The sequence below is a fragment of the Lygodium microphyllum genome, chromosome 8, assembly GCF_053477565.2.
Source record: "Lygodium microphyllum isolate KBCC chromosome 8, Lygodium_microphyllum_v1.1.10, whole genome shotgun sequence".
Taxonomy (NCBI): domain Eukaryota; kingdom Viridiplantae; phylum Streptophyta; class Polypodiopsida; order Schizaeales; family Lygodiaceae; genus Lygodium; species Lygodium microphyllum.
Genome location: NC_141142.1, coordinates 96,910,230 through 96,920,601, shown reverse-complemented (window position 1 = coordinate 96,920,601; position 10,372 = coordinate 96,910,230). Strand labels below are relative to the sequence as shown.

Genomic DNA, 10,372 nt, shown 5'->3' with positions numbered 1-10,372 from the left:
GGAAGGGAAGAATAATGACTTTGATCTACTGAAAGAAAGGGGGTCTCGAGTCTGCCTTGCAATGAAACGTTCGCAACCGAACCTACTAAGATCGACCTGAAACCTGGGTTCCTAGTGGTCAAGGTCTCTTGACAACAGTCTAGCGTTGGGTCTTGGACATCCTACTTTACATAGAGATACCCAAGCTGAAGTAAATCCATGTCACACTTGGTTCAAAGAGAATAGGAAACGAGAGGGATGCGCCACTCAACCTCCCTACCCGCAAGGCATAGTCCCATTCCGGTTCCCTAAAATGGCATGAATCGGGTTCTAACCTAACAATACCTAAAGGTCAAATATCGGTAAACCTTGTGAGAAGCCTCCCAGCTCTCTAAGACCACCTTACCGTAGGATAAACCCATCGGAAGTTCCCCCCACCCGCTTTCCTCAATGGGCATTCTTTAGTTATCTAATTAGGTCCTATCACAATTATGTGTGACATTTAAAACCAACTTCCTTAGTTAAGCCTTTTAGGGAACATGGCTCATTCGCATGATTTAAGACACAATCATGAATACAGAGCAAGCAATCCTTTTGACGAACAATTTCCTTAACTTATCTTCAAGTTAATCTTTGTCTCCTGCCCATATAGGAGAAATTATATATCTCTTCTGCCCTGCAGAAGTACCTGGTTCAAATCACATGGCACCATAATTTCCATCCATTATGTAGAATAGGATTTTCCAATGCCACAGACATTGGACTCACGGCAATCTTCAACTCCGTCTGGACTAGGCAAGGAATGTCCAAAGCTCCACCTAACCCACAAGCGGCCTAAGAGTGAGACACAATTTCTATGGTTAAACTTTTCACCACTTAATCTTCGGTCCGTGAATCAAGCAATGCCCTCTCGGGTTGAAGCGCCGTGTAACCTTGGAGATGATCCACCTGTGCAAAATATCTTTTCCTTAATTGATCCAGTTAAGAATCAAGCATAATCAAGGCAATCAACCTAATATCATCTTCCAAGAAAATATTTCTTTATTTCCATGCAACTTGTCATCACAAATCCCTGCCATGAATTTACCATCAATCACAAGCACTTGGAATAATCATCCAAACAACATTCCAACAATCAATTAAATGTAAAAGCATTTAGGACATTGTTTGATCAATCCAACGAAAACAATGGTATTCTTTTCCAACATTGCAAGAATAGTCGTGATAACCTTGCCATCGTATATTTGCTCTCCCCCTCGGGATCAAAGAGCAATAGTATGCAAAATATTTAACTTGACTTTATCTTCCTTTCTCCTAAGGCAAAGAATACAAGACAAATTTGTAACGATGCAAGACTATCTTCCAATGTAAAATAATCCCTGAGTTATTGTGTGAGATGTAATCAACTCATGGTTTGACAGCACAAGATAACTCCTTGACCGTTATTTTATGCGAAACCTTCATAGGATGGATGCAAGACTTTAATGCAAGGTGTACCATCGATGTAAGTTTCATATACTCTTTCCCATACATGTACTGTCTATGTGCATAACCCTTAGGGTAACCTTGCGAACCCTAAACAATATTGTCCTAGGAAAAGACTAATCAAAGGCTTATCGATGCTTAATACTTTAGAGTCTTATATGCTACTTATGCTATGCATGGATTCATTACATAACAATTAGGTGCAATTAACTTCCCTTGATATAAGCACTTCGCAAACTTCCTCTTCGAATAATTTGAGTTGAGATTTATCCTTTTCAATGACCTATTCTAGCATGGTATAGTACGAAGCCTAACATATCTCATGCGAGAATCAAAGCAAGCATCTTATTAATTTGGAAATTCATTACTTACGATCGATATCGCAGTTGGATTGGCAAAGATACCCCACCTAAGGCTTTGTTGCGGATTGTGGAATCTTCTTCCGCACTCGACATTCTTCGCTTTGAGGCCATTCTCGATCTTCCTTGTTCCTAAGCGCAACCTCCACGGGGTTTTCTGCAGCGCCTTGCCCGAGAGGGGAACAAACTCGCAGGATAATGAGTAGTTTCATGCGAAAGAAGTAAAAGGATAAGCGTGTGGTCACCCTCTAAGAAGGGGAAGGTAAAAAGACCCATTGAAATATTCCTTCTCTCCCTCACCCTCTCTCTCTCTCACCCTCTTTCTCTTTCTCCCTCTCTCTCACACCCTTTTTCTCTCTCTTTCTTTTTCTACAGTGTGCCAAGGCATCCAAGTCGTGCCGTTCAAGGCCTCTTCCTATAGCATAGCGGGATAAGGGAAGGGGGGTTTTATAGCGAGAGAGGTGGATATTATTTGGGGGGGGGGCACGTGTGCCCCTCTCCCCATAGATTTCATCAACTTTGATGGTCATCGTCATCTTTGATCGTCCCGCCGTCATCCCATACTTCAGCTCCATTGCCATCAACATCATCCGCTCCTTGGTCGATATCACCTTTCTCCTCCACGTCGGCATCTCCCTCCTTCCCCCACGTCATCTTCACGCCATCTTTTCTTCCTCCCTCCTCGCCACCTGTTTAACGATGGCAAAGGGGAAATTTTTTTTACTTTTCCTTTTACTTTAATCTAGAAGAGGAAGGGGGTTTCTATGGAGAGCGAGCGGAGGGGAAAATATTACACTCTCTCTCTACCTTCTATTTTAGTTTATTTTTTCTTCTCTCCTAGTTCTCTCTCTCTTTTTTTTCTCTCCTTGCTCTTTTTTTGTTCTCACCCCTCTCCTCTCTTTTCCTTCACTCTCCCTCTCCTCTTTTTTTCTTTTTTTTCTTCTCTCTCTTCGTTCTCTTTTTAATTTTTTCCTTTTCTATATGTATATATATATTCTCTTCTTCCTCTCTCCCCTCCTCTTTTTTTCTTTTTTTTCTTCTCCTCTCTTCGTTCTCTTTTTAATTTTTTTTCTTTTCTATATGTATATATATATTCTCTTCTTCTCCCTCCCTCTCTCTCTCTCTCTCTCTCTCTCTCTCTCTCTCTCTCTTTTAAGTTTTTTTCTCGCTCTCTTTTCTCTCTATTTCTCTTTTCTCTTTCCCTTTCTCTCCCCCTATTTTCTCTCTTTCAAATTATATATTTCCTCTGTCTCTCTCTAAGTCAAAAACTATATCTAAAAAGGTTTCATTTTAATTTTTTCTTTCTTCTTTTTTATCTTTCTTCTGTCTCCCTCTCAAAGTGTGAAAAAATGTCCCAAAAATTTAAATTAGAAATATTTAATTTGAAAATTTTAAATTAAAAAGCTTAATCTAACAAAGAGAGAGAGAGGAGAGAAAACATAAGTCCTACACATGAGAAAGAAAAGAGGAAAGGGAAAAAGAAAAGTTTTTTTTTTTAAAAACTATTCTCTTTCCTCTTTCCACCTCTCTATCTTTTTTTTTTTAATCCTTCTTCTTCTTCCTCTCTCTCTCTCTCTCTCTCAAAGTGTAAAAAACTATCCAAAAAACTTTAACATTAAAAAACTTTTTAAAATGTTTAGTTTTTAAAAAAATTAAGTTAAAAGTGTAATCTAAGAGAGAGAAAACCTAAGCCCTACACATAAGAAAAAGAAAAGAGAGAGAAATTTATTTAAAAAAGAAATTTAAAAAAAGAGATTATAAGTGAGAAAATAGGATATTTTAATTTTAAAAAAAACCTAAACCCTATGATGAGAGAAAGGAGGGAGGGGAATGACTTTTATTTTTATTTTATTTTTTTAAAAGAAAAATTACACAAAGAAAAAAAGAAAAGATTTTATTTAAAAATGAAAGTTTGAAAAAAGATAAAAGTTTGAAAATCACTTAAGAAGTTTGAGGCTTTCCAAACCTACAACAAAAATAAGAGAAAGAGAAATTTTTTTATTTTAAAAAAAATTAATTAAATTTTAGAGAAAAAAACCTAAGCTTTAAACATGAAAAAGAGAAGGAATTTAATTAAAATAAAAAAGAGAAACAAAAAGAGATTATATGTGAGAAAAAGGGTTTTAATTTAAGAGAGAGAGAGAAAGCCTAAGCCTTACATTGAGAGAGAAAGGAGGGGCTTATAATTAAAAAAGAAAGAAATTAAAAAAAGAGAAATTACAAGCAAGAAAAAATGTGAGGATTTTAACTTAAAAATAAAAGTTTAAAAAAGAGTACGTTTTCAAAAAGTCCAAAAGTTCAAAGCTTTCTAAACCTGCAACAAAAATAATACAATAATAAGATTTAAACTAATTAAAAAAGAAAAACTTTTGATTTAAAAAAATTTTGATTTAATTAAAGAAGAAAAAAAGAGAGAACCTAAGCCTTAAACATGAGAAAAAAATAAAAAAGAAAAGAAAAAATATACAAGTGAGAGAGAGAAAAAGGATTTTAACTTAAAGGAGAGAGAAAGAGAGAGAAAAAGAAAAACTTAAGCCCTATAATGAGAGAGGGGGGAGGAAAGGCTTTTAAAATTAAAAAGGAAAGGAGAAAAGAAAATGAGAAATTAAGAGAGAGAGAGAAAAAGAGGGGGAAAAAAAGGTCTTAATTGAAAAATGGAAGTTTGAAAAAGAGAATAGGTTCAAGAAACCTTGAGAGGTTCCTGACTTTCCAAACCTACAACAAAAATAATATAATAATAAAATAAAATACCATCTTGCTGGAATGATTAATCAATTAAGAGCGAGACCTATGGCATGTTCTCCAAGGTGTGTGTGGCTCCAAGGTCCAACTCGCGGATGACAAAGCTTATTTTGGCGGGTAAGAAAGCGGCATCCACTTGGCTATAGAGGCTGGAGTACTGTTCCCCTTAATAATCGTAATTATTTAACAGAGTTTTTACCACTAATGTGAGAGACTTAGAAGAGACTTAAGCACGTAGTTGAAGATGACAAACCAGTGCTGGTTTTAGGCTTCATGATTTATTACATGCTTATGAACATTCTAAAGGTATTTTTTAGCTCCTCTTCCTCTTCCTCTTCCTCTTCCGCTTCCTCTGCCTCTGCTGTTCTCCCCTTTAACTGAACGTATATCACTTGCAACTGTATGAAAACTGGCATTTTAAGTGCATCAATCACCCCAATGCACGGATCAATGAAGACCTTCACATTTAACATGGATACCTTTCTCCATGAAGTAGCCAAACAAGGTGAAATCTTTGTGTCACCACGTGGCTTCACGTCGACATGTTTCAAAAAACATGAGCTATGCTAAGTCTTGAACAAATCCTTAGAACAAGAAGCCAACTCGGCAATTGCAATAAAAGCTTCCTCAGACACTATCCGATCATGCTCAGGCGAATATTCTACTTTACAACAGTCTGCCATTTAATTGTAGGTTTGCTTATGAACCGATATTTCCCACTATGTCAGGCTCTTTGTGATTTCACCACCTTGTATTATTGGCCAAATTTTACTTACAGAATATGATCAAGGCTCAACAACCTGCGACACCCGACATTCGTTTCCTCATTCAAGCGCAATGGCTCTGTACTGTCTGTATGCTTGTTCCCTCAAAAATATTTAAGAAAACAGAATGCTCAGGCCTTATCGGAGGTCACTTTATAGCTGTTTAGATTGCACTATCTTCTCTTATGTCAAGCGCCATAGTAATCCATGATGGTCTTTCTTTTCTTCAGAGACCCGGGAGGACTTAGAACTGATGATGGGCTGCCAGCTCTCTTAAGAGACCCGGGAGGACTCAGAACCGATGATGGGCTGCCACCTTCATCCCTCTTGGTTAGCCGATCTGTAGCTTCGATTATGCCTATTACTAGGGGCTTCAATCTCAGATTCGCCTCTGGACTCTGCACATCCTCTTTGATGGATTCATCAGAGCAAATTGACAGACATTCAGGCGTTGAGTTCTTTGGGATGCTGAAGTTTGCTGACTTGATCCCACTGCTACAGCTACCATTTACTTCTGGAAAGCATTTTAGTGCTTCGGAAAGCCTGGTATCTCGACATGATACTTCAGCACTTGGATCTGCAGTGATCCGTCGGCGCATTACAGATGGATGGGATCGGATTGAATCAAATCGGGGATCCAAATTGTTCCAGATCCTCACCTGCGGCATTAACATGATAGCATCCCACTTGTGAGAATGCATAGTATCATCTATTAAGCAAGGTTACAGTCTTGTGATTAACAAAGAGGCTGCAAGGAGCAGGTACATACAGTGAAGTCATCTGAACATGTTGCTATCTTGCCAAAATCAGTTGGACACCTGCGTATACAGCCAATTGCTAGTCATCTTTCAATATGTAAGTTCTCATTGCTCACGGTGTCTATAGAAGCACAACCCTGAAGAGTACGTATGCGGTGGTCACAAAGCAACCCTCAGTAGGAAGACCATTCATAAATGCAAGAAAGAAGACAAGTCAAAGTTTAACACTAGAAAGCTCAACAAGATGTAGGACGGATGAAAATGTGTGAACCAGAGGCTTGTCCAATGCAGCAAAACAAGGAAAGGTTTGGCATGGCATCACGTAGGCACCCTAGAAAGGTTAATTAGTGTATCATAAGATCGAACAAGTTTGATCAGCAGAAGAGGAAACATGTTACAAAAAAAGGAAAGTGTTTCATCTGTCATCACACCAGACCAATCATATAAGAGGCCAGTGAGTACAGTAAGGAAGTATTATACACCATTCTTTGTGATGGAAAAGTACATGGCATTTACCAATCTACAGCAGTGACTTCTCCTCCATGGCCCGTCAATGTCACAGGAAGAGCCTCAGGATCATCCATCTGTTTAAATGCATCAAAACTAGCCAGCTCAGTACTTCATTTTGGATGCAGTAACAATAACAGAAGTATGGATCTCACAATTCCTCAGTTTTGAGGAACATATACCTGCCAAATGAAGACATTTCCATCAGATGATCCGCTGAGGATGTGTGTTCCATCTGGGCTGAATGCTGCCTACAGAGTCAACAATTGTACATGAATCTGTCAGTGGAATTACGTAAACAGGTCTAACCTGTACTTACTGGCTTTCCTGAACAACAGGAGGTGCTTACCTTAATGTAGAAAGAGCCCAAAATGTGACCTTGAAAACTCTTCACTGACCCCTTTTCTGGTCTATGTACGTCATAAACATAAATTCTGGACAAAAACCTTTCAGTTTATGGCTAATTACTGCCCATCTACACTGATCAAGCCAGAAAAGAGGAAAGCAAGTAACCTGTTGTCTGTGCAAGAAGCAATCAAGTGTTTTCCATATGGATGTTGTGATAGTCCAGATATGCCATGCACTCTTTGTTTCTGATACCAGATGCAGAACTCCATGCTTAGAGCGCTGCATTTACCTTCAGCTTTTAACATTCACTAGAATGATGACATACTAACCTTTCTGTCTGCAGAAACCTGAGGAGTTTGCACTACAGGAGACTTCAGTTGTCTTGTATCCCAGAACTTAACAACTCTGCCATAATCGGCCACATATTTCTCTTAATACATAGTCAATAAGAAAATATCATTCAGGTGTGGATCATGCCTAAAACGCATACCCATCTGCAGCCCCTGCAGTTGCAAGCATTCTGTCATCCTTCAGATAAAGGACTGCTGTGACACTCTTGGCATTGGCCTGATATAAACATAAAGTGGGTTTTCAGTGCACAGAATCAATACATGAACGAAAGTATCAAAGAGCACATTGTAATGATTACGCACCTTGGACCCTCGAACTCTTTTGTTTTGGTTGAGAATGTGGGCACACGTAATTGTCGATACTGGACTGCACAAGCAATGAAGTACTTATTTTAGTCGTCTAGAGCAATTGCCATGTGCACTATGAACAACATATGCACGCTAGCACAATTAACAAGGAAACATGTGTTCGGTGTACTCACGCAAAACATCTTTCATTAGTGGAAGTGCGAGTGCAGCTGCCCCGCATGTCCCACAAAGCCACACTGCCGTCCCTTGAGCCAGAAGCAAACAGCTCTGAAGTTGCAAAAGCAATGAGTTACAGGAAATGGCAAACACAGGACATGACATTCTATCTCAGAGAAAACCAAACTCAGATTGCAGAAAGAACCCATTGAAATTGGAACCGTGAAAGTAGACTGTTCCGGATTAACTACTTCCAAAGTAGACTGTTCCGGATTAACTACTTCCAGAAGCATGTTCTGAAGCTGTATTGCCTTACATATTACTTGGCTGAGCATCATTTGAAAACCATAGTCAACCCTCAAAACGATTACCTTGCTGAAAAGGATGTGCACACAAGGATTTGACACTTCCAGTGTGCCCTTTCATGACTCCTAATCCTGCCCTAGCCTCGATGTCCCAAAGCCTAACCTGTAAGAGGAAGACTGTTAAGTGATTTGACTCCAGAAGACTGTGATTACAAGAAACACCACCATCCAGCAGCAACCCCCTGAGCACCCCCCATATAGGAGGATGATCTAAGATGCAGAACTCACACTCTGGTCTCCTGAGGCAGTCAACATCTGCCTGTCACCCTGTATCCAAAAGAATGGTTGTTCAACACAATCTCTTGACAAATATGGTGTTTATGATGAATGCAGACACGAATATTGTATACTGAAAAGAGAAAAGCTTGAACAGTTGACCTGAATCCAAGAGATGTCAAAAATTGCATTGTTGTGTGCCAACCAAAGCTCCTTCCGAACGTTCCCTGCAAAGACAGAGACTTACTTTGTTTGAGTCCAATAAAACGAGCAACTTTATTACTCTAGTGGAGCCATGGAGAAATCAATGAATCAATCTCACCTGTTTTCTCATGGGAGGTGACAGAGGAAGGCAGCTTGTGACGTGTGTTGAAAATGCTTACGAAGCCTTCTTCATCTGCTACTGCCAGCAGATGACTGTTTTCTGCAGTCTAAGAGCAAAGTAGGTTGTGACACTATGAGAGAAAATAAGCAGAATAAGCCTCATCCACGATTGCACCAGCCTTAGACATGTGTTGAGTCCCTTGGACTTTAGAGAAGTAACTGATGCTGTCATGGAACTTTTCATATGCGAGAAGATGCCTAAGATGAGGGAAGGGGTTTCCAAATAGGGTGCGTGTACCTTTCCAAATGAGATGGCAAGCGGAGGAGCAGATGCTCCATTAGGTTCTACTGTCAGCACCCCTGAGCCTGGGCAGGCCCCCTCTGCTGTTAAACCAGCAAGACTCGGCCTGCTCTTCACTGCACTCACAGAAGCACCACACGCCTTGTAAGCTTTACAGAGACATTATCAATAAAGACATTGCCATTGCCAGTTCAACAAGCTTCAGACAGATTCTACAGCAGCCTTTGGATCCTTTAATTGCTCGATGCTCAGTGATGTTCACTAACTAGAAAGCTCTCCAAATGTAGGAGCTTTCGAGTGCTATTACAGAGGAAATACTCTAGAAAATGTGCATACACATTTGGCTCTCCAATCAAGCAAGCCTTTCGATTAATCTACAGATGAAGTGCTGTGTTTTACCATTATGAAATGGCATGCACATGATGAGCCATAATGGCTTTCAACTGTCATACCAAAGAGTTACTGTGACAAATGTGCACACAAAAGACGGTCCTCCAATCAAACAAAGCTTTTTTGCGCAACCTGCAGATGAGATGCTGGTTCTATAATCATGAAATGGCATAGAAACGATGCGCCATCGCAGGCTATGGCATTTCAGGAGACCACTAATGCACGATCAGAGAAAAAAAGGTTCTGGAGCATACCCCGAGACTGGTTCAGTTCTCTGGCTGCTAATGTGCTGAAGAAGGAAGGCTGCGAGGCCTGCATAGGGTAGCAGGCCATCTTCAACTGTACTGAAGAAGAAACGCCACCTGACACTGAGCCTAAAAGGTGTCCAGCATGGCCGAAGGTGCTTAATGCAGGAGGACTGACGAGATAGACCGATTACGCGAGAGAGAGAGAGAGAGAGAGAGAGAGAGCTTGGGGCTGTGGTTCAAACAACAGCAAGAATGGGCATCAATGGATGTCTGCGTCCCTCTGAGCTCTTCTTCTTTTGCATTTTTTGTGTTGTTATTCCCGCGTGATCACGCTGGCGGGAAAGCCCTTGTTTTCTTTTGTATTTCTCCTTCAAAAATTAGGTAGCCTTAATGTTTTTATCCTTACTATTAGTTAAGGGGGAGGTGGGGGCGGGTGCCACGTGGTAGCCCCCAGCCTCCCCACGAACAATGGCGGGGGCGGGTGGCACGACAGCACCTGCCCACCTCGACCTAAGGACATAAGGACATGATGCAGTCGATAGTGAAAAAGGAGTTGTTTGGTAAAGTTGCTGGATATGTGTCCGTCATAGAATTTCAAAAGAGAGGCTTGCCTCATTCACATATGATCTTGATATTAGAACCACGCTTTAAGCCACCAGAAGCACGTCATTATGATAGACTGGTGTACGCTGAGCTACCTAATAAGGAAAGGTTTTCGGATTTGTATCGAATTATTACTAAATGTAACATACATGGTCCGTGTGGTGAGTT

The 10,372-nt window shown here is 40.2% G+C and overlaps 1 protein-coding gene across 1 annotated transcript; it reads right to left on the bottom strand.

Moving 5' to 3' along the window:
• Nucleotides 1–4,666: 4,666 nt before the first annotated feature.
• Nucleotides 4,667–9,849, bottom strand: LOC148032638 (Transducin/WD40 repeat-like superfamily protein). Its single transcript, XM_087684142.1, has 16 exons — nucleotides 9,608–9,849; nucleotides 8,961–9,079; nucleotides 8,661–8,769; nucleotides 8,501–8,565; nucleotides 8,351–8,389; nucleotides 8,129–8,225; nucleotides 7,775–7,868; nucleotides 7,596–7,659; nucleotides 7,433–7,509; nucleotides 7,272–7,347; nucleotides 7,108–7,187; nucleotides 6,944–7,028; nucleotides 6,777–6,845; nucleotides 6,604–6,671; nucleotides 6,099–6,147; nucleotides 4,667–5,988 (listed from the first exon to the last, which is right to left on the bottom strand). Exons 1-16 carry the CDS (start codon nucleotides 9,684–9,686, stop codon nucleotides 5,518–5,520), a joined length of 1,641 nt encoding a protein of 546 aa, XP_087540268.1. The 5' UTR covers nucleotides 9,687–9,849; the 3' UTR covers nucleotides 4,667–5,517.
• Nucleotides 9,850–10,372: the final 523 nt, after the last annotated feature.

Excerpts from the sequence above, each read along its gene's own strand:
- LOC148032638 (XM_087684142.1), bottom strand. The coding sequence starts at position 9,686 with ATGGCCTGCTACCCTATGCAGGCCTCGCAGCCTTCCTTCTTCAGCACA. Across the intron at positions 8,566-8,660 it reads CACCTCCCATGAGAAAACAG|GGAACGTTCGGAAGGAGCTT; the intron begins GTGAGATTGATT and ends CTGTCTTTGCAG. Across the intron at positions 6,846-6,943 it reads TGGGCTCTTTCTACATTAAG|GCAGCATTCAGCCCAGATGG; the intron begins GTAAGCACCTCC and ends TTGACTCTGTAG.